Source organism: Ambystoma mexicanum, chromosome 10 (assembly GCF_040938575.1).
Source record: "Ambystoma mexicanum isolate Mex_15411 chromosome 10, UKY_AmexF1_1, whole genome shotgun sequence".
NCBI classification, from domain to species: domain Eukaryota; kingdom Metazoa; phylum Chordata; class Amphibia; order Caudata; family Ambystomatidae; genus Ambystoma; species Ambystoma mexicanum.
Window position 1 is genome coordinate 1,404,935,745 of NC_090932.1, and position 25,031 is coordinate 1,404,960,775.

At 47.8% G+C, this 25,031-nt stretch overlaps 1 protein-coding gene across 1 annotated transcript in view; it reads right to left on the bottom strand.

The window, feature by feature from the left end:
* ACACB (acetyl-CoA carboxylase beta) overlaps positions 1 to 25,031 on the bottom strand; it is a 3,851,763-nt gene that overhangs the window by 2,173,319 nt on the left and 1,653,413 nt on the right. Inside the window, exon 26 of the mRNA XM_069619430.1 lies at positions 7,274 to 7,387. Within this exon, the coding sequence (XP_069475531.1) occupies positions 7,274 to 7,387 (114 nt within the window). The remainder of the gene's footprint in view (positions 1 to 7,273; positions 7,388 to 25,031) is intronic.

Genomic DNA, 25,031 nt, shown 5'->3' on the forward strand with positions numbered 1-25,031 from the left:
TATATATATACAACCCTAATTACTTATTAGACAAGTCTTAGTGAGAAACACCACTTATTTTCAGACAGAGGTGAGCGCTTAACATAAGATGGCACTCTAATAAGTTATAGAAAAGGGGAGGGAAAAGGCAAAGTTATGGAAGCACACAATTTCAATACCTTTCAAAGAACCACAGTGAGGCAGGTTAGGCAAAGGCTACTGGAGAGCAAGGAAGTTCAAATGCCAGGCCCACTCTTAGAGAGAGCAAGCGAAATGTGTCCCGGATCACACAGTGGGGTTATGCCCAAAGGGTCTTTGTAGATAGTTCATAAAAGATTGAGATCAAGTCAGGAAAAGTTAGTTAACAGCCCCAGGCTAACCCAGGTTAGAAAGTCGAGGATTTACTGTCACCCCGAACGATCTGTCGCAAGGGAAGCCAGGCGGGACACAGTATCTGAAAATGCAAAGAACGCTCCAGCGGGGGCAGTTGTTCCTGGCAGCGGGTGCAAGTCGGTGTTTCGTCCAGAGGAAGAGGTCTCGACGTGGAGGAAAGCTGAAGGTCGTTGCACTGCCAGGGAAGAAACCAACCGCAGAGTTTACAGATTTACAAGGTACTACCCTTTTCTTCGCGGTAGTGGTAAACCGTGGTATTATGGTTGCCGGGGTGCTTGGCACGGGCAAGGCGGCCACGAGTTGGTCCAGGAAGGCGAAAAGACAGGCAAACTGGTTATCCCCACCAGTCAAAGGAAGAAGACTCTCCGGGCTGGAGATCTCCTCTGTTGTCGGGAAAAGTGGTGAGATGGTTCAGCAGGGCTCCACCGGTGGTGTCGTCGTTGCAGGTCGGCTCGGCTTCTCCCTCCTCGGATTCTTTAGGTCCTGTGGCGACGTCTGAGGCCCTGACCTCCCGCACCCAACTGGCCCAGCACCTGTCTATCCTCTGCACTTCACTTACACTTACCCGCCCTGCCCTCGAGGCTCGCACTTACACCCCTTGTGGCTCCAGGCCATGTAGCACCCAACATTCCTAGCACTTCATCTGTCGCTCACCAATGAGCTCAGAATCCCAAGCACTTACCCCCTGCCCTCTTGCTGCACTTGAACATTCTGAATACTCACAAGGCATAATAGGTACAGCCTCTTTTCCTTTTCCCCCTCTCAATACTGTGTTTTTATGTATTTCAATGTATTTCCCACCCTTGCTCCCTTCCTTTGCCCCGTGGGTGCTTTGAAACAGTATTTTCTTATTGTATAAGTGTCTAAGAAGCAAACAAAATACAAAAATAAAATAAATATACTCGTTTTCTGGAGTGGGCCCCTCTGTGTCGAGCTCCGACGACCCGGCAGTCGAGCGGGCCAGAGATTTAGACGAGGTCGACTTACGGCAAGTTTCACAGCGCTCTACCGCAGTGACTTCGGGTTCATTTTCAGGCAAGAATCGCAGTTATATGTAACCGACAATGAGGCACCAGAAGCAGACACTGCGTGAATCCATAATGGACATCTTAAAACTACAGTTCTTGCACCATTTTAAGCCCAACACCTTGGTAGCTGACATTTTGTCGAAACCGCAAACAAGATGAAAAATGTGTTGGCTGAAAAATTCTCAGTGAGAGTAGTTCAGATGAGTAGCGTGCTGAAAAAAGGAACTGAGGTACGGGGCCATATTAACAGTATAGGTAAGCCGACTGACGTCATGTCCGGAGTAGACTGCTGCTGCATCGAGTCGAGCGGGATCGACGGCTGAGCCGAGGTACACTATGCCATCTGTCGAAAGGTTTTTCCGAGCAGCGGATGCCAGAAGGGATATCTGATGAGGAATCTGCGGGAGAAAAGCAATCCATTGAAATACAGTTACAGGTAAGTAACCAAGACTTCTCCAGCATTGGATCTTTCATAGATTCACATGCTTGAATAGAAGACCAAGTTTTGGACGCAAACCACCTACTTAACTGAAGCACAAATCAGGTCAATAATAGTACCCACAGAGAGTACAATGAACACATCATGAATGCTTAAAGATGAAGGGAAGGAGGGGAAAGAACACTGGCTGCTCCTACCTCATGTATACAGGTGTTGGAGGACTGCTTGACTGACAGCTGACTCCCTTCCGATGTCCTCTTCCAGACAATAGTGCTTTGCGAACATATGGAGCTTGCTCCAGGTAGCCGTCCTGCCTATGACCTACATGGCCACTCCTGCCTTGAAAGCCTCTGTAGCTGCCCTATCTCTAGTTGAATGGGCAGTAGGTGGATGGGAAAAAGGGTAGCCCTTGATGTTGGCCTTGTTTGGAAAGGTTTTGGCACTTACAAGGCTCTGCAAAAGAAACAAATACTCTTGAAGATGTTCGAAAAACACTAGTGCGCTGGAAGAATTTAAGGCCACTCGACAGGGCTAGCGCGTGCAGTGCATGTTCGGTGCTGGAAGTAGGATTGACTGAAAAATTTGGCAATCGGATGAGCTCCAACAGTCATATCCTACACCATTTGGGGAGGAACTCAGGGTGTGGCCTGAGTACTACCCGGTCCTTCAGGAAGAATGTAAACTGAGGACCTGTGGATAAAGCTTGTAGTTCGCTGATCCATCTTGCTGATGGGATCACTACTAGGGTTCCTAGTGATTCCATCGACAGCCAAACCATCGACAACCATACATTGACACAAAAAGCATCGAAAAAAACCCCATCAAATGCATTGTAAAAAAAAATCTTTTATGTGGGGGTTCCCCCACAACCCCCTTTTTTAACCTTAATAACCCATTTTTACTAAACTAAATTAAACCCTCTACCATTTAAAAAAATGCATTTGATGGGTTTTTTCGATGCATTTTTTCAATGGTATGGTCTGTCTATGCTTTGGATTCGATGGAATGACCGGATACCCACCACTAGGAAGGTGACTTTCCATGAAAGTAAGTTGAGATCGCATATGTGGATGGGCTCATAAGGAGGAGCCATTAACGCTGTTAATACTGTGTTGAGAGGCTTAGAGTGGGTGAAGGAACCAGTAGAAAGGTCCTAAGCAAACTAGTCAAAGGTTTTTAAAACCGCATCGGAGACAAAATATGTAGGTCCAGGACCCCTGGAGTAAGATGTGATGGCTGAGAGGTTAACCTTGATAGAAGCCTGCGATAATCCTGCCTTAGCCAAGTGGAGCAGATATGGTAGTAATTTGCATACTGTGACCGACAGCGGGTCGAGTTGTAGCGCTGCACATCATGACGTAAAGCGTTTCCATTTCTTTGCATGTGGAAGGTGCCCTGGATGCTCAGAAAATATCCCAACATTCGTCTGCGGATTAGCAAAGTATGCTTTTGTTTATCAGCAACAAAGCCCTGAGAGAGATAGAGACACTATGTCGTGGTGAAGGATTTGCCCATCAACTCAACACCATCGACGCACAGTGTCCTCTGCCAAACAAGTTTTCCGAAGCAGCTAAAGCTGGATATTACATGTCAAAGATGAGGAATACGTTGGAGGACACCATCCATTCGAAATGCCCTATATAGTTGGCAAAATTCTAGAGGGGTCTTTTTCAAGAGAGGGATCACCCAGACCTGTTCCAAGATTTCCGGGATGAAAGCTGTTCTAAAAGATGTATTTATGACCAATATGATAACTGGCACTAAAGCCTTTGCACAGGTCTTAATTGTAGATCACATCCCTTTCATTCTCCCTCTCCCACAAATGCCCCCATTCACCACAACCAGCCAGGCAAAAGCATCAAACAAACAGCTCTTGCACCACTCATAATACACCCTCTCCCCTCACGCCAACCCTACCATACTCCTCAACAGTTACAACACAACCATCAACCAAGCCTTTGACCAAGTAGTCGCCTTTCAAAGAACAAACTGCACAACTACCACAAGCCATGGCTCAACAACTCTATCTTCACCATTAAATATGAAACCAGATGCCTAGAAAGAGCCTGAACAAATAACCCAGACCCCTGCAACAGGCAACCACGTAAAGACTGCAGATCCAAATACAAGCTGGCCACACACAGCGCCAAAGGCACCCACTACCTCAAAGAATTTCAATTTACCTCTAAACACACACAAACCTTTCATCATTGTCCTGTCACTCTCAAAACCACCATCTACCCCCAGCACTACCCTGTCCACATAAGTAACTCCCTCATTAACTACTTCAACTCCAAAATACACAAACAACAGAGTCCCCTCCACCGACTCCCCTCCCACCTCCTATTCCTAAACCCTCCAACCTATGGGACACATTCCACCCCATCAACGAAGATTCTCTCATCCTTACAGCCAAAACAAAACCAGCCCATTTCCTGTATGACGCATACCCAGCCCAGGCCACATGACGAACGCCCAGCTCAGCCCGTATGTAACTGCATTACCAACCTGGCTTCTTCTAGGTCAACACTATCAACTCATGTCTCTCAAACAGCACCATCCCAAACAATTAAAACTCGACCAATCGCACTCCACCTCAAGCAACCATTCCCCAACTCCACACTCCCTGAAAACTACAGTCTCATCATGATCCTGCCACACTGTGCCAGAATCAACGAACGCTTTGTCACAAGCCAAGTCCAACAGCACATTACAATAACCATCACCTTCCAATCCGGTTTCTGCCCCAGCCACAACACAAAGATTGTAAACCATCACATCATGGACAACGTCCACAACATCACTGACAAAGGACACACAGCTCTTCGAGTCCTGCTGGACCTTGCTGCATCTTTCAAAACAATTGGCCATACCATCCTAAACATCCAGTCCCACAGGATTAAACTGCCGGGCACCATTCTCAACAGGTTTATTTCTGTTCTCACAGACATACCTAATTAACACTCCCTACTATTGGTCAAATGCCACCCCAGTCAAGTAATGGGTACCACAAGGATCTTCCTCATCTCCCCTCCTGTTAAACTTTTAAGTTGAATCCATTGGACAAACTCTTAGCTGACTCAACATCCAATTTCATCAATATGCAGACGGCATACACATATACTTCGCAAGGATTCCCCCCTCAGAACTCCATACCTCAAATGTTCTCTCCACTATCACCACCCAGATGACCACAGACATTCTAACACTCAACCCTTCCAAAACGTAACTCCTTCTCATCTATCCCCCATGGCACAAACCTGACCTCACCTCAGATAGAAAAAAAACACTAACAGCTCACATATCTCACCCTTTTCAAACCAGTCAAGTACCTACGCCTCGCCATTGAGCCAGAAAATCCTTCACAGACCACATCTCTGCAGCCTACAGCTACACTTCCTATGCAAGATAAAATGCATCATTCCCCTTGACTACTTCTGTACCACAGCACAGGCTCTAGTTCTTGCCAAGCTCGAATACAGAAACACAACCCTCACTAGATTGCACAACAACACTCTCTCACCCCAAAGCAGTCATGCATATAATAATAGCAAGACTCATTCTGCACTTACCCAAACAAGCACACATCTCCCTGCTCTCTCCCAGCAGCACTTCCTCCCCATACCCCAGAGAATTGTTTTCAAAGGACTCTGCATCACATTCAAAATCATACACCTCGAAACCCCATTCACAATAAACAAACCCATACCGTTATGAATTCCAACTGGCCCCTATGGAAACGTTGGAAGCTTGGGAACTTGCGTTCTACGAGTTTGCATAGACGCCCTACCAAAGATGGCCAACAGCAAGTCCACACCGACCTTACCAAAATGGAAAAACACCTACATATCTCGATGATGTCATTCTAAGATGGCGCCACGTTCACAGGACTTGGAGGATCGCACCAATTAGAACAACTGCAATCCAGGTGTCCTACATGTTGCAAGGCTCAGGGAAGCTTGGTTCCTTTTCTGACGCTCTCCAGCCCTTCATAGTCCTTGCAATCCTACCTCTCTCTCCCTTCTTTGTCAGTTTCACTGTTCATTTCTCTGATATTCCTATTTATCCCAATTTCTGGCTCCTCTCGCTACAATCTTTGGATTCCTGGCTTCCCTTTTCATCTTTGAAACCCATGAGGTTTTTCCCCTACAGGTTATTCTTCCCCTTGGCAGTAGCCATGACACCCTTCAGCTTCCCATTTTACCTTACTGTGGGCGAAATGGGTAGAACAGGATACTACCACATAACGTTGCTGCAGCACTTCAAATCTTACATCGGGTAAGTGTGCTAACGCATCCAAATAGCTGACATGCCAACCAACATCTACTAAACATGCCCCTCTGCAAACTAACCTGCACCCAAAAATGAGTCTTAACCAAATTGGCACCCAGAGCCTGTTACACCCAGCCAACCCACATCCACACCACCCCTGCCATCATCACCTTCTGCAAATGCTCAAAACGGTCTTTCTTTTCCCCAAACTACTTCTGCCACATCTCCTCCACACTATCCTTCACCTATCCTGACCTTCCTACTCTGTTCTGAACAACATTCTAACTTTTCATCACTTCCCCTTTGAACTTTGTAAAGCCCTCAGATCGTTTGGGTGGGGCCAGCGCGGTATAAAAGTTTAAATAAAATAAATATGATAGGCTACAGCTAGCAAAGCAGGTTCAGTCACCCAATTTGTACTGTTAGAAATTATGTGTGTGTTAGGCCCGGCACAATGACCATATTTGTGCTGCTGTTATGTGCTGGTGTTAGCATAGGTGTCGTCATGCTAGTCTGGTACTCCAAACTGTGCAACCTGAAATTGTGCCAGCATTAACCACAGCCATATCTAGTCATTTCACTGGCAGTAGAACCAATGAAAATCCAGTCACAGCTCAAGTGCTAACAAGCAAAAAGGGTTTTCCCCAGTGATACAAGTAATGTATGTGCATAATAAAGAAGATTCAAAATGGAAGCCCCGGTCAGAGATCCCAACCAGACCAGACTAGGTGCAGGATACCTTGTGCAGGCAATTCATAACAATGAAGCCCACCCCATTTAGCCTGCAATCAAACAGACATTAGCTGGATCAAGTACGCTTGCAGCAGTGCCCATTGCTGTCTGCTGCCTTTCTCCCGGCAAAGACCCTATAGCGCCTTGGGGTGCATTGGTCTCCATTTCTTTGTGGCAATTGCAATAGAAGGCAATGCCTGCTGTGTGACGGCAGCTATGCTTGGGCAATGATAGGTTACGTAAACCTATTGGAAACCTGCCATGATACATGGTCTTTATGGAAATTATGTGCACATTGGGGATAAGGTAAATTAGTAATCTGTTAAGTGAGTGCTGGAAACCAGAAATGAGTAATTGGCATAATTTAAGCTTACAACGATGAGCTAGCCATCTTTGAATACACATAGATTCATTTAAAAGCAACACCAACCTTTAGGTTCTCTGGACAAAACTGATGGCCATACATGTCAATGGCAGACAGAAATATTGATTCAACCTGATTGTGTCGCAGCTCATATGACGGAAGGTGTGATGCAATCAAGACCTGTAGATAAAAAATAAACACGTTGTGAAGACTTGGCCGAGAAGGGATAAAACCGAATACATCGAGTACCACAACATGTTTAAGAAATTATAAGTTACTCACCGTAGTGTCTTAGTCCCCTTTCCTCCATACTGCATGGGCGTCCCTTCCTAGGGACGGGAGACAGAAGCTATTTCATCAGAAGAAAACCTTCTTCCACTTTAAATTTAGAGGCAAACGGGCGTGCGGCCCTGGGAGCATGCGCCACCCTGATTCCGCCCACTGGCGCCACACCTCAGTCCCCACTGATGCCTCAACAATATTTAACATTGCCTAATGACACCAGTATTATTAGGTGGTGGGACGTATGGAGGAAAGGGGACTAGGGACTAAGAGTATGTTAGTCACAACGGTGAGTAACTTATAATTACTCTTACGTCCCGTCCCCTTTCCTCCATACTGCATGGGTGATTACAACTGAAGGTAGCCCCAAGGTCGAGAGTGGACCCTCCTTAGGCAAACAGGTTTCTTAGAACCGCCTGTCCGAAGGCCGCGTCTGACTTAGAGCCGGCATCCAAACAGTAATGCTTGCAGAAAGCCGAAGGGGTAGCCCAGGTGGACGCCCCGCTTATGACATTCTACAGCACCTGCAGCTGAAAGGCGATGGCCGTGGCCTTGGCTCTGACAGTGTGAGCGTGCAGGTTAGCTGGCAGTGGCTTGTGCTGCCCGTCGTAGGCCTCTCTGATGCCCGCAACCATTCACCGTGCAATAGAAGCCTTGGATGCCCGATACCCAGGCCTGGAGCCCCCGAAGGTGACAAAAAGTGCCTCCGACTTGCGGAAGCCCTTGGTCCTGTCCAGATAAAATTTCATAGCACGCCCAACGTCCAGACAGTGCAAGACTCTCTGAGCCTCATCCTTGGGGTCAGCAAAAAACATAGCCAAGACTATTTCCTTGTTAAGATGGAAAGTGGATGGTACCTTAGGTAGTAATGCCGGGTGAGTCTGCAGGACCACGTTTTCCCTGTGGACAGTGGTATAGGGGTCTGAAGCCACCAGAGCCTGGATCTCGCTGACTCGGCGAGCGGAGGTGAGGCCCACCAACAAAGCTGTCTTAATGGTAACCAACCTGATGTCCGCGGACGCCATTGGCACAAAGGGCTTGTGCGCCAAGGCGTCCAACACCACACTGAGGTCCCACACAGGTGTCCACCTGTAGGCCTTAGTGCACGAGGTGTGCCTAGAAGGAGAGCACATCATACAGTGTGCACGTAAGGGGGTCGATATCCTTAGAGTCGGCCCAATGACAGAACCTAGTCCATTTACTCCTGTTTTGGCTCCTGGTAGCCTTGCTCCTGGCACCCTGAATTATCTCTAAGTTAGCCTGGGAGAGGCTCAGGTGCCAGTGGGTGACCTGCTCAGGAACCACGCTGCAAGGGCTTCTAAGGTGTGGGGTGGAGGACCCTGCCCCCCTGCTGGGACAAGAGATGGGCTGGACCTAGCGGAAGGTGAAAGGGTGGTCTGTACGTGAGGCTGAGCAGTTCGGAGAACCACGGTTTTGCCGGTCACCATGGAGCCATCACAATGATGTTTAGGTGACAAGGTACCTTTATCTTGCGGATCAGGGGTGTGGGAGGAAAGGCATAGGCTGTCATGCCTTCCCACCAAATCTGCAATGCGTCGCCCAGGGAGCGGGGCCCTGTCCCTGCCAAGACGCAAAATGATGGCACTTCCTGTTCTTCCAGGAGGCAAATAGATCCACCTGAGGGTGGCCCCATGTATTGAAGACCACCTGCAGTACCTGGTCGTTCAATTGCCATTCGTAATTGTCCGCACCCAGTCTGCCGAGTCTATCCACTTTCAAGTTGGCCTCCCCCGGGCGGCTGATGGCCGTGAGGTAGATGTTGTTCTCCAGGGCCCATTACCACATGCTGAACGCTAGACTGCACAGCGGAGGGGACCTGGTACCCCCCCCCCCCGGCTTGTTGACATAGTACATGCTGGTGGAGTTGTCGGCCTGGATAAGGACGGACTTGCCCCCAATGAGAGGAAGAAAAGCCCTGAGAGCTAACCAGATGGCCCTGAGCTCCAGCCAGTTGATATGTGATTCCCGCTCCGGTCAGGTCCACACTCCTTGGACGGTGTGGCTGTCCAGGGTGGCCCCCCAGCCTTCCAGGGAGGAGTCCGTAGTGATAGTGATCTGCGGGGCCGGCTGCCGGAAGGGCCTGCCTGTACGCAGGTTGCAGTCCCTGGACCACCATGAGGCAATCAGGATCCTGGTGGCCCCAGAACCTCCTCAACATCCTGAGAACCCATGGCGCCTCCCTCACTGAGAATACCCTTGAGCAGAACTGCATGCACTTTGTGTTAACCCTCGTGGCAAACAGAGCTACTGCTGGGGTACACCACAAAGCGAAGATCTCCTTCAGGACTTCCGGGCACAATTCCCACTCATGTGAGGCCATGCTCTGCCTGCTCAGAGCGTTCTCCAACCAATTCTCTGCTCCTGCAGGTGGGCTGCAAAAGATGGGATCTCGTTCTCCAGCAGTGTTAGGGAGAATTCTCATTCTATGGCTAATTTCCCTTACCTAGTGAGTCCCTCAGCAGCTCTGCTGGATTTCTGGAGTTTATGTTTTCCACTTGGTAAGAGTGTGAGCTTTTCCCCCACTCTTATCTATGTTTTGCCATGTGTATTTCCTCTGTTTTTGTGATTGTGGACTCTGGAGTACACCACTTTGGTAGCCCCACTTGTTTGTGTGTTATACAGCACCTTCAGTGCAGTGACACAGGGTTGTCATTTAGACTTCCCACCGACTCCATTTCTGGGGCTGACTTCTGTCCTCCAGAAAAGGGTAAAGTTGCCATTAACTTTACATAGTCATTTAACCACATATCCAGGACACCCCATCTTACTTGGAGTATTGGAAAGGGTTAATTATTAGCCCTTTTTATCTGTACCTCTTGGAGCCTTGTTTTGCTCCCGTAACATTAAGACTTGGCTGGTGGCAGTGGTACCTACCCTAATTTTCCTACTGCGATTATATTACATAACGTGGTGGTGTTTTAGGCTACTTCAGTAGCCTCGAACTTTAAACCCGCTAGCCCAAATACTTTTTATTTTGGCTCTGGTTGGGTTTAATCACCATTTCTTTTTGTTAACATCCTTCTTGGGTTTTCTTTGCGCGGTAAACCAGGTTTGCCCCCTTTGTTCGCTGACTTTTGGCGGGCTTCTCACCAGAAGCCCTCCTTTGGCGTCTGGGTGTCTAGGTGGGCTGAATGTGAGCGAGGGGTGTAGTCACCCCCTGCACAGGGTCTCCTTGGAGACCCAAGTCGCACTTTGTGTTGATTGGCCGAGGTGGTTGCCCGGGCTGGACAACGCCCCTGCTGAGTGATTGACAGCCAGGCTGAGTGAATGGTAGATTTTGGCATAAAAGGCAGGACTCTTGGGCTAGAAGTCAGAGTCTTCACTGGAACTGCAAGGAACTGAAGAGAAGCGGAGAAGAAGACGGCTGCTGAAACCCAGAGTCCCAGTGAAGCCCTGCTGCAGTCCTGAGCTATATACCCCCTTCAACGACCAGAGAAGATCCAGTCCGGAGTCTTTTTCCCTTGAGCCTGGTGGGATCAACCAGCTTGTCTTTTCTTAAGTAAGAGAATCCTCTCCTGGGTCGAAATCACTGCTGTGCTGTAGTGGTCCGGATAGCCATCAGAAGAGCCCTCTCCTGATTTAAAGGAGCGCACCTTTTATTCATCGTTGTCTTTTTCGCTGCTGCTGGCCTCATCCCTGGGTAGTGCAGATCGCTCCAGATGCCCTCCTTCTTGTCCCCATGACTGAAGCCGCAGGAACCGCGAGTCTGCAGGACCTACCAGGAACAACTGCCGTGGCACCAGCTTTTCTCCAACGGAAGGAACTGTGCACAATTGGTAATTCTCTCCGTCTGACCAGCCGGAATCGGGGTGAACCCTTTTCCTCCACGAAGATTTGTTCTTTCTTCCCTCCTTCTTATAACTTTTCCTTCCATTTGACAATCTTTACGATCTCTTGGCATCTCCAATCTTTAACTGTTCAACATGTGATCCTCGGCAACGGAGCATCTGCTCCATTGACACTGGCGCAGGCCTATTGACTTTAATCTGCATCTTTGAATAAGTCCTCGAGTCGCCTGGCCTTGAAAAAGTATTGCCTAGGATTTTTATCCACTTTTCCCTTGTTTTGAAATTCTAAAGTACAAAGTGTGTTTTAACTTAATGAGCATTTCTATTCGCGGGTACGCGTTAGTATCGCAACACCGGTCTGTCAAATCCTAATGTACTTAACTTGAGTTTACTGGAACAAGTGGAATTGGTTGTGTGTAGTGTACTTTACGTGTGGTTTCGAATTTATAGAAGTGAAGTGTTTTAAAACAGATGGTTTAAAAATAAATGTACTTATATTTTTTACCTGAAACCTTGAGTCAGTGTTTGCTTGAGTCACAGAAATTGTGATCCTTCGTGTAATCTCTGCTACTGCTCATTTACTCTTGAGATAAGTCTGGCTGCTCCGCTACTGCTACCACTTTAACAGTGTAGTACAGGCTTGTACCAAAGGTGAAGGAACAAGTTACTTACCTGTAACTGTTGTTCTCCAGCATGGGTCTGGCATGGATTCACATGCTCATGAATATTCCCTGTCGTCAGGCTGGGAATCCTCGGTAAAGAAAAAAATCAGTATCAGTTTCGTTTCTGATCGGTCTTTCTCAGTAGTAACCAATCACTGGTCTCTGGGTCATACTGCCCCCAGCCAATGACTGCCCTCTCCCTAAGCCCCGCCTCTGGCAGCCATGCTCAGATTTGGTAGCACCCAAAGTGGCAGCATTGCCAAGTGAAGAGCCGCAGAGGGGTACGAGGGAGGGTTCGCATGTGGTACGCGCCACTGTGTCGAGCTTAGCTCCCAGAAACAGTGCGACTTGTGACGAGGAGCGGGCCGCTTGGCGGTAAGTAGAGGAGCCACCGCCAAATCCCTTAGAGACACCCTGCTTGCTTCCGGTGCTCCGAAAGGACTGCCTTCGTTGCCGGAGAACGCCTAGGGCCTTAGCTGTCTCCGTGTCTGCCTTGATGGCTTGGAGGGACTCATCCACTGTTTTCCCAAACCGATTGTTCCCGTCGAACGACATGTCCAAAACCTTGGCTTGTACGTCCTGGCAGAAATACGTCGCCTTGAGCCACCCTCGTCGTCTAAGGGAAATGCTGTTGCCTAGCTGGCGGAAACCGGTGTCGGCAATGTCCGTTGCCACCTTAATGGCGTGGTCCGACGCCACTTCGCCTTCTTGCAAGATCTCCAGGGCCTCAGCCCTCTTGTCATCCAGTAGGAAGTCCAACAGGGGGGGCGATCTTGAGCCATAACTCCCTGTCGTAGCGAGCCACGATCGCGAGGGCGTTGGCCGCCTTAATCGTTGTTGCCGCCAACGAGATAACTCATCGTCCCATTGCGTCCAGCTTCTTTTCTTCGCTGTCCGGCAGGGAAGTTGACGAAGCGGCCGATGCCCCCCCGCTTTCTTCTTGGCAGCCGCTGAGACGACCGAGTCAGGGGTCGGTTGCGCCCTGAGGCACAAAGGTTCCGCGTCGGGGACCCGGTACTTCTTCTCGTACCGATCCCTCTTGGCAGGCGTCGTAGATGGGTTCTTGAGAAGGGTGAGACCATCGTCCCAGATGTCATCCAGCAGAGTCACGGCGAGGACTGTTTTCTTCTTGGCCTCACGCCGTTGGTAAAGGAAACCTTCCTTCTTCTCTTCGGGGCAGAGCTGAAAAAGCTTGGATGCCCTGGCGATCATTGCATGGAAAGATCCGATGTCGTCGGGCGGGGAGGCCCGGGCTGGGGCGATGGGAGCTCCGTCCCGTCGTCGCCGCCGTCGTCGTCGGTACCCTTCGTGGCCGTGTCCGTTCCTGTGTCATCCCCAGGGACGGGGGAAGTGGGCAAAGGTTGAGTAGGCCGCCAGGGCTGAAAAGGCAGGGCTGGATGGATCTGTCTTCTCTTGTTTGGGGGGCTTCCCTCCGGGCCTGGCTCTGGCTCCTCTGTCGAGCCTGGTTCCGGATCCCCCGCCGGTGGTAAGGGCAATCTCGTCCTTATCTCTGAACATAAGGATTGTATCGCCAACAAAATGGCCGCCGAGTTATCCTGCGGCTCTGGAAGCAACGGGTGACTAGGGCCCTCGCCGGTGCCGCCGTCGCTCTCGTGATCACCTTCGTCGGGATCCCTCCCGTGGGAACGGGCCTCTTCGACGCCCTCGTCGAGGCCCTCTAAGACTTCTACCAGCTCCTCCTCGGATGCTGTGTCCGTGTCCAGAATGGCCACCGCCCCCCCCCCCCTCTTTTTCTGCCGGGGTCTTCACAGGGGTCTTTTCGATGGGTCTGAAAGAGGCTTCCCTCCGCGGAGGCAGGGAGACTCTGGGCCCCGAGGTCGCCTCCACTGGTGTAGCCTCCACAGGCTGAGCCAGGGCCGCCACGACGATAGAGGCCTTGGCCGGGTGAATCAAGGCCTTTACCACCTTGTGTGGGCCTGTGGCCTTCACCTTGGGGGGAGGGTCACCGCCTCGCTCCCCCTCGGCTGGATCCTTCGAGCTCGACCGGGGCCTCTCTAGAAGCTTCGCCGAGTTCTCGGCCTTCCTCTTCCCTGAGCCACAGCGTTGGCTCGTGGTTGATGGCGCTGGAGAGGGTGCGCCCTGCCTGGCAGCCAAGGAGCCCGACCGTTCGGCGCTCCCACAGTGCTTTGCCTTCTGTTGGGCCCCCATCGCCGGGGCGCCCTCACAGGACTTAGAAGACCGCTCAGACTTCTTCTTCTTCTTCTCACCTGACAGGCTTTCCTTCCAGCCAGTTGGAGAGACGAAGGCGTCGGTCCCTGATGGTCCGTTCCGACATGCTCCTGCAAAACGCATTCCTTCTCCACTTGCGTTTTGTCCTCATGAAGGCAGTAGAGACTTTTCGAGTGCTCGTCCTCCTTGAACACATTCTGCAGCTGGCATCCAGGGCAAACCCTGAACAACTTTCCGGGCGTCGAGCTTCCTTTCTCCTGGGCCATGTTCGGGTAGGCCGCAGAAACTTCTGGACTCCTCCAAGAAGCGTAACTCGACGAAATCTTCACCCTTGAGGGGCGTAGAAAAATCCGACACGGATCCCGGTTACTCGCATGTAGAGACCCTGGAGCATGAGGCTCTATTTGACCGAAAAATGAGAGATTCTCCTTGAAAAAGCACGAAAACGCAGCAAAAGCTCGAGAGCTAAACACAAGGACTCCCAACACTTGAGCGTGCGGTAAAAATCTGAGGATAGCTGCCAGAGGCGGGGCTTAGGGAGAGGGCAGTCATTGGCTGGGGGCAGTATGACCCAGAGACCAGTGATTGGTTACTACTGAGAAAGACAGATCAGAAACGAAACGGATACTGATTTTTTCTTTACCGAATATTCCCAGCCTGACGACGGGGAATATTCATGAGCATGTGAATCCATGCCAGACCCTATGCTGGAGAACTTGTATTACCACTTGTAGTCTCAATTGTGTGAAGTGGTCCCTAAGGGCACTGCACAGGATTCTGCCTAACAAGCAGCCAGAAGCATAGTTGCACAGCCTTCCTCATAGGGGTAGGGGCTGCACATACTTTTGCTTATTGAGGTAGTGCATAGCCACTGAATTATCTGTGAAAATCAAGACATTTTTCCCTCTGCGGGAAGGTGCGAAAGTCATCAGGTCTAGCCTGAGCGCTCACAACTCCAAATCTCAATAACTGGATTACATCTGTCCATTTTTTCAATTATAAAGTTCGCTGAGAGCGCAAGACATTTGGTTTTCATCTTTCTTTTACAGAAAAGACAATTAGTTAGATTAAGTTTTTAGTCTGATCAGCTTCAGACTTAAAGAAAACCACGGTGCAGCCCAGTGACCAAGAGCACATCATTTAATTTTATTAATCATTGGAAAAATATGGCTCGCCAAATAATTGTATAAGCTGAAAATAAGGGACCATTTGGAACCTAAAACCTTGTAGCGTTCGCAACTCCAGCCTTTTGATGTGCCAATAGCGCTTCACTGGGGATCAAAGACCGCTTACCTGCAGAACCCTGGAGTGAGCGGCCCAGGCCTTCAGGGACGCATCCGTCACCACCTACGCTCACGGTGACCAATAAGGATGCCCCATCATCATGCTCTCCATGCTTACTTACCATGAGAATTAGCCACCTTGAGTTCGTCCTTAATGTTGTCGATGTACTGGGACCATTGATCCAACAGCCACTGGCTTCTGGCACCAGAAAAAAGGCAGAGGCCATGCAAACCAAGTAATGGAGGAAGGAAGCCACTGGCAAGCTGCCATGGTTTGTGAATAGCCTGACCATCTGCCTGATACTGGTGACTTTCCTCAGGAGGAAGAGGGGGTGGGGGCTGTAAGCCTTTCCCACCCAGGTGTCCAGGAATGCTCCTATGAATTGAAGTTTGTTTTGTTATAACAGTTCCATGTCATTTCCACAAAATAAATCACTTCATGGAAATAACTTCACATTTTGTATTTATTTATGGGGGGTCCGGCCCTCAAACCCAACTTCCACTACACCACCAGCCCTACCCCAAACCCATTGCCCCCTTTAACCAACAAATATAGAACATTTGAAGTAAAAATTTGAAGGGATTTCCAAAAACTAAATGACCATGATGTAACTTGCTTCGTTGAAACAATAGTAGATCGCTGTAACATGGGACTTCTGGAAGTTCAGGGAGAAGCCCATGCTGTGAAGCAGGGAACAGGTATCCTTGAGCTGTGTCGACACCTGTCCTGGGGAACTTCCTCAGATCAACCGATCATCACGGTAAGGGAATACTAGACACAGGATCTCCTGAGGTGCCCTGCCATCAGCTTGGTGAATACTGTGGGTACGGAGGTTAAGCCAAAAGGGATCACTCTGAACTGATAGTGAGTGTCCCAGATGATGAATCTCAGGAACCGCCTGTTCTCTTGATAGAGTGGCACATGGAAATAAGTGTCCTGAACATCCAGTGACACCAATCAGTCCTAAAATTGTAGAGCCTGGAGAATCTCTTAACTGAAACATACACAAGGGGAATTATAGCGGGTTATGCCCAAGCACTATATAGTAACACGAAAAGGAGGGGTCAGACAACCCCCAAAAACCGAAATCTGCTCAACCAGGCATCTATAATGCTTGTGAATAATATATATCATCTCCGGAGGTAAGGGGAGAGGAGAACACTGCTACCCTGTCACACTTGTAGAAAACACTACTGACTTTCTAAATTGTCTACAATTTAGACTTGTTACCTGGGCCTGTCTTCAAGCAGAAATACAAGGCATTAAAAGGACAGAAGGTTCTATCTGTCCCTACCTGTCTTAAGCCCTATCCCCCTAGTCCCCTTGTGTGCCGCCTTTCTAATAGTGGATAGAATAAGAGGAGAACAATTGACTAATATTTCAACTCTTTTTTTCTCTTTCATTCGTTAATGCTTGACTGACTGATGGCCCAGGCACTGTACTGTTGGTGAACACTTGTGTTGTGATTAAGGAAATCAGCACAGAACAAAGACCTTGAGTCTTAAGAACATTAAAATACGGGGTAAAGCTAATTTCTGAATAGTATTTAGGCAACAAATCACTTTATTGGCCACTACTGAGGGCGAATAAACCCCAATCAAAAAGTTAATTCTGATTTATATTGGGTTCATTGCACCCAATGGGGCATTTTCGACGCAATTACCCCCAGCTCAGAGCTGGAGGCAAATCCCCAAATTTCCGACCAACTCATATCATTATCATTATAGTAATAGAGTTACCACTGCATTTTTACCACGCCACCCAACTTGTAATGAGGCCCTCTGTTCATAAGCTGGTTTGAGGTGGACGTAGCTGCCGTGAGCTTACTGTGGATCTTGGACCACCAATCCTTTTGGAGTAGAGTGAGCCAAAAGGCGAATACCCCCCTGGCTGGCTTATATTTTTTGGCCAGCTTGGCATCCACAGCTGGCATAGAACATGGTTTTTGCCACAATATGATAATGGGATCAGATATGACCGCATTAAATGGCAGTCCTCCGTCTGCAGGCCTTTGTCCAGGAGGTCAGTGAGCTTGTAGGCCACGAGTGGCTTCCCTGGGGTCCCATCCCCAAAGCAGGTACCACCCCTTCCCAGTGTCTCTCTGTACCAGGCATTGGGATGCCCATAAGGGGATGCTTGCTGCAGGTCAAGGTCAGGTGTCAAGCGCACTTATCTCATACAAACCTTCAGCTAAGGCCAGTAAGTCGGCCTGATCTGTAAAGAAGTTGGCTTCCCTAACTCCCCCGCTCATCGACTAGATATCCAAAAGGGACCAGATCGCCTTCTTTGAAAATCGACCTCAGAATGAAAAAACAACCATCTTGACTCTGGGGCAAATGGATGGTGGGCTGCCAGCGCAGACGGAACCGTTCCAACAAGACCTCTTGACAGCGATGACTCAAGGGCCATCAGCACCGCTGTCAGCTTTGTGATCGTCAAGGTGGAGGGCGAAGGAGCTGATGAGGCCACCTTGGTGCCAGAACTTCCAGGCACAACTGCTGCACGGACTGCTCGTGGCATTGAGGCTAGACCCATACCCGCTGCAGCTTTTTCAAAGAGTTGGAGCATCTGATTTTTAAACACCTTCCACTCTTCTCTCAGGGCACCCATAGTCGGGAAGGACTTACCCTGCTCCTCCGACGAACCAGAGTCATGTCTACACCGGCACTGGTTCCTTTTCTTATGGGAGAACAAGGACGACAAATGGTGCGACTTGCGAGTGTGAGCGCTTTGCGTTGTCTTACAGTGCCAGTCCTTCTTGTGCATAGAGCCTTCGGTGTCGGGGCCTGACGACCTGACAGTCTATCGTGCCAGAGATTTTGACAGGGGCCATATGAGGGCTAGTTTTGCCAACCGTTCCCTTGTTGACAGGAACCACACTGCTCAACGTTGTGTTCCACCCCAAGACACCACACACAAATACCATGCGGGCAAATGGTTTTAGAGCCTGACACATCAGCGTCTATTAAAAAAACTCTGAAGAGAATTTGCTTTCAGAAACAGCATGCTGAGCACTTGGAAAAAAGGACTGACGGTATGGGGGTGTACTGACGCAATATATTTACTGCCAGCGTCACGTCTTGAGTCTAGGAGTGGCGCAGACGAGTCATGAGGGAGTTGACCGTCAATCCCAAGCTGCACAACGACCCCTGTTGGAATGTTTCTGAGCGGCAGACCTGGGAAGGGATATCTATCAGAAGAGGAATCTGTGGGAGAATGCAATCCAATGAGATACCAAAAACCTTTGTTTGCAAAATATTTGTGTTCTCCTTAAAACAAAGAAAAAAGCAGTTCACTTCATACAGGAGCTACAGATGTATAAACACGGATCCTTTTACAAAGTATGTTGAGGAATTCATGTCACGGTATCATACAATTACATTAGACCACATATGAACGCAACCAGATCTCAAATCATGAAAACGGATTAAAATTGGCAATTAAAATCAACTTATTGTGATGAAAAAACAATATATCACATGAAGGGTAAAGGTATATTGTGAATGGTCGAATTGCTTTAGTCTAGAGAAGCACAGGAATTAGGAAATGAGGAAAAATAGGTAACAATATTAGCATAAAAAACAAATGACACATACGCACACTCCACTCGAGCCGGAGCTCGGAACTACTGCAGGAGCAGTGGTTCACAGCACCATCCGGAGGCAAGGCAGCCCCACATCAAGGTATGCTGCAGACCCCACTTTTAGCACTGCATCCATAGATTTTGGCTATTCTTAGCGCACTAAGCGCGGTAGCCCCCGAAATTCGCACAACATCTTGTGCTTTCACCATTATGTGCTTTTAATGCACCTGAGCTGCGCTGCCCCAGTGAATTGCAGAAACTCCAACAAATCGCCATTGTAACACACAAGGTGTGTGTTTTCAAAGATGGCCGCCCGTGTTACTCTCCTGGCCTTCCTTGCTCAGCCTCCCCACCAGAGAGATGCCTGGTGTTGATTGGGCCTTGGACTCGCCTCCTCAGCCTATGGGAAACCGGCAGGCGTAAGCCGGCCCTTCCTGGAAAGGCCCTGAGGGCAAGGCCAACAACTGTCCAGAGACTGTCCTGAGCTGACCAGAGCCCAGGGCCACCCCCCCTGCCTGTCTCCTATGAGGTGTGAGTAATCTTGTCTTACTTACCTTCCACCTCAGCATTTTAAATCGACTGCTTTCTGGCCCTATCTGCAAAAATCGAACCTAGGTATACCTGAACTATGCATTTGAACTTGTGCCCTTCTGCAGTGATTTATGTTGCACCCTATGGTCGCTAATGGACTACATTTGATTTATGTTGCACCCTATGGTCGCTAATGGATTACTTTTGATTTATGTTGCACCCTATGGTCGCTAATGGACTACATTTGATTTATGTTGCACCCTATGGTCGCTAATGGACTACATTTGATTTATGTTGCACCCTATGGTCGCTAATGGACTACATTTGATTTATGTTGCTCCCTATGGTCGCTAATGGACTACATTTGATTTATGTTGCACCCTATGGTCGCTAACAGATCACCTATCTAGACCCTCTATTCGCATACCAGCTGTTAACAACTCGCAAGTCATGTATTCTAATCATCATAGTGTATCTTGAATCTAGGTGAACCTATCTGTACGCTACACATTTAGACTTCAAGAATACTAAAACTTCTAACTACCACAAGATAACCGGCTAACTAACACGGTTATGACACCCTTTACGCCCAACACATCCATTGGCTATCTAGCCATACTCTCTACACTTTCTGCCTTAGTTTTTACAACAGCTCCTCACCATATTCTGACTACAGAAAGGCAACCTATCAGAAAGATGTACACACAGCCACAACCTAAACAGACTGCTCCCCTGACCTGGACCCAGCTGAATCAGGCTTGTCCAACTGGACTAAGGAACTCTAGACTAGGTACTAGACTACCCAAACAGCCTGCGCCCCCAGCCCAGACCCAACTGAGACAGGCTGATCGTATCGCACTAAGGAATTCTAGACTAGGCACTAGACTACCTAAACTGCCGACGCCCCTCTCCCAGGCCCTACAGAGCCAAGCCTACCCCACCGAACTACGAAACCTCAGACTAGGCTACAGACTTCCCAGACCACCTAGCACTCACATAACCCTTAGCCACGCTAAGAAGGAGCTCAAACATACCAGCCAAATCAGGCACACAAGGAAACCTAGCTGCAATCTAACCCTTGTACCAATTCCTCTGAAACTCTGCCTAATAAGGTCCACACTAGCAATAACACGCAAATAACTCAAAACCTCAAGGGTGGTCTTATCAACGCCAGATCCCTAATAGCTCACGCCTCGGAAATTGCTGATATCACCTGTAACCAACTTGACTTCCTAGCAGTTACCGAAACATGGCTTCACAAAGCCGCTGGCCCTCATGATAGCCATAACCCCTAACTTCACCATCTTCAGAAAAGACAGGGAAACTTCCAAAGGAGGAGGCATAGCTTTTATTTGTAGAGCCAATCTCACTATCAAAGAAATAGACAGCCTCACTATGCCGTCAGCTGAACTACTCTCCCTTAAACTAGAAATCTCGGCCACACGTACTATCACAATACACCTGATCTACAGACCCCCTGGTCTACTAGTCACCTTTGAAGAGGACTTAACCACCCTACTAAATACGAATGCCAAACCGGGAACTCAAATCTTCCTATTACGAGATCTCAACTTAGGCTACAAAGACCCAAAAGACTCTAATGCCTCCACTATAGCTAACACTATTGAGTAGGCAGGCCTCACTATTCGAAATAACAGCCCCACTCATTCTAAAGGTCGCACACTGGACTGGGTCGCAGACATCAATTGCACCTCCCTCATAACGGCAATTGAACCCTGTATCTGGACTGATCACCATCTGATCTCCCTGACTATCTCGGACCTCCCACAACCTAAATCTACCAAACCTCATGCTCCATCTGCCCTCACCCGTTGCAAAAAAAATATAACACTCGCTAACATTCTCCCCTTGCTCCAACCCATCACTAATCACTCCAGCCAGCTCTCTAACCCTAACAATCTAGTTGACCTGTACAATAACCCCGCCAACTCAGCGATCGACGCCATTGCGCCGCTGAAACCCACTAAATCAAAACCCATTGCTCATCTGAACACGTGGTTCACACCCGCGCTAAAAGCCTTACGCAAAGAGAAACGACATGCAGAAGCCTGCTGGAGAAAAAAACCCTCCTCTCACAAGAAAGACCTTCTCACTGCCCTCTGTAACAGCTACAAAAAACAAATCATTCAAGCTAAAAAAGAGACCTTCAATGACAGAATCAAAATAGCCAATTCGAACACCAGGAAAATCTTCTCCATTCTGAGAGAATTAGAATCCCCAATTGCACCCATAGACTCTTGCATCAAAAACAAGGTCTGGTGCACTAACATTCAAAAAGCCCTATGCAACAAAATCACAATGCTACAAGACAAAATACGAGCTAAAAAATCTGCCCTCCACAACATCGCCCTCTCCACGCAAGAAACCATCCTCCAGGAACTTGCCACTAACCAAACCAAACCCCCTAACCAATTTAGCTTTAGAGCCATCTCCACTGCAGAAACTAAACATCATCTTGTCCTTGAAAACATCCCGATGCCTTGGGGATACCTGTCCAGCCCCAATTATCAAAGAGGCTGCTCATGAACTAGCCCCCTTCGTCACATCATTCATTAACTCCTCATTTAAATCATGCTTCGTGCCAACAAACCTTAAAGACGCATGGATACTACCTCCACTAAAAAAAGCTAACCTGGACCCCAATGTCCCAACTAATTATAGGCCAATAACAACGGTCCCGTTCCTCCTTAAAATCTTAGATAAAGTTGCATACCTTCAGATCCAAGATTATCTGGAGAGCAACAATCTGCTAGGGTCAAGACAATCTGGATTTAGATTTAGACATGGAACCGAAACGGCCCTCCTTGATCTTAAAAACCAGCTAGGCGAGCGTAAAGACAGAGGAGATGTGTCTATTCTCCTACTTCTAGACCTATCAGCTGCTTTCGACCTGGTATATCACAAGGTACTGTGCAATCACCTCAAATCGGCAGCCAACTTCTCCACAAAAGCCATGGCTTGGATAAATTAATTCCTGGACCAGAGAACTATAAGAGTCTTCTCTCCTTCATCAGCAGCGGATCCAGTCCCCATCACTTGCGGAGTCCCTCAAGGGTCATGTGTTTCCCCCACGCTATACAATATTTTCACAAAGCCTCTCTTTGATATATTCGATAAACTAGGGGTCTCATATACCAATTACGCAGATGATACCCAAATCCTCATCCCAATCCAAGGCGACTATGACAAAGACACCAGACTCAAACAAAATTTACCAAATCATCCAAACATGGATGGCCACTCGTGGCTTATGTCTTAACGACGATAAGACCGAGCTCCTAATCATTGGTTCTACCAACAAACTGAACAAACTACCCCAGCTTTACAATTCCATCACGATCGATGACATCAAAATAAAGGTAGCCAAAGAAGTAAAAACATTAGGTTTCTACCTAGACTCGGCCCTCACCCTCGACAAGCAAGTAAATGCTACAGCCTCAGCAACCAGCCATACCTGCAAACTTATCCATGCCTGCAAACCATACCTTTCGACAGCTAGCTGCACCACCATTGCGCGAGCCCTCATCCTCTCCAAATTAGATTACTGTAATGCACTGTACCTAGGCACCAGCAAACATAACACTAACAAACTCCAAACCCTGCAGAACAATGCCCTCAGAACAGCCCTAGGCATACCCAAAGGACAACACATATCTACCCACAGAAGAGCCGTCAACTGGCTGGCCATCAATGACCGTATCAAACTCAAAACCCTGAACATTACACATAACTGAACAATAAAGCTCCTGCATACCTGTCAGAACAATTCACCAAGCACACTTCTGAAAGTCCCATCAGAAAGGCCCTCTCAAATAGCATCAAAGTCCCTAACTTTAAACTAAAAAGAACCGGTGGGTCCAGCTTCCCGGTTCGAGCGGCGCAGCTATGGAACTCCATCCCAGATACACTTAGAGCCACCCCCTCCTTCCATGTGTTCAAAGCCAACGCTAAACTCTGGCTTAAAAATAACGACCGCTAAACGCCCCAACTATACCAAAAACTTTGTTTTCTCATTGCAAACATTGTAACTGTAACTTAGCTATACTGTAAGTCATTCGACAGTGCTACACAAAAGATTAAGATAAATGTAATATATCTCTCTTGTAAGTAAATATGCTTTGTAAGTAATGCTCGACATATGAGCCTGTAATATATGATACTGTAACTTAAGAAATGTAATGGAACTGTGATATATGTATGTAACCTAAGAAATGTAACGGAGTCATGCACCTGTAACCTAAGATTTATTTCACTGCAAGCGCCCAGTTGCTCAACGGCCAGGCGCGCTCGATAAATAAATAAACAATACAATACAATACGAGTCACCGACCATCCTACATATCATTCCACTGACCCTTCACTTTGAAGTGAAGAGCATATAGTACGGCAGATAACTGAAGTATTTTGCAGGAATGTGCTTTTGATGATTGAAGCACAAGATCTGGGGTACATCTAGTACATATTCTAAGGCCCATTTCAGGATATATGGACATCAAAGATTTAGCCCCAAGCAGAAATAGCAGAAGTTTATTTTAAAATGGTTGCCAAAGAAATTGATCTATCAGCTCTGTGTTATGTTTGATGCTCTTTGTGCGAAAATGGAACTGACCTTGCTTGGTACTATAATTGCATTTGATATTATCCATTATCTTGTAATATTATCTTATTTGCCTTTGCAGGTGAAGCAGTGTAAATGACTATGGACAACATTCACAGGTAAATTAATCGTTTTGAACCCAGTACATTAAGACAATGGGTGTCTAAATAGAAAGGAACACATTTTTAATCTGCCAGTCTTAAAATGGATTTTCAGAACGAGCCCCATTGGGGGGGTTCTGAGAGGCCACCCTATTTTAGGTAACAGGGAATAGACACTTAGGTCTAGCAAAACTAAATCAAGGTAGTGCAGCTGAGGGGTTCCATGTAATAATGTTGCCACAAAAATCTCGCAATGCAAAAATATCACCGAAAAATGGCCGTTTTTTGTGGTGACATTATTGCATGGAACATGGGGGGGGACACCCCTGCAACCCCCAAACTTTATTTTATTTCTTATTTTTTTTTTTGCCCCTGTCCCCATATGTATGGTCACCCAAATAATATTGCCACGACATTTTCCCGGCGATATTATTTACGGCGACCATATATATGGCGATATTATTACTGGATACCCAGCTGAGCAGTAAAGTTTAGGCCCCAGGAGATAAGGGGGTGGCGTAGTGATTCAATGAGCCGCACACACAGCACTCAAACTTAATTAGAAACCAAGTATAAAAATGCACTATTTATTAGCCCTGAATGCAAACTAAGCAATGAAAAACACAGGTAAGTAGTACTTCCAATTTCGATTGGGTAATCGTAATGTATGCAAATATGTCCCATCTAAAGCGCCATATAAAAACAATTATATTATTAAATCAATACTAAAAACATATATATTCACAGTTGGTGCACTCACTAGA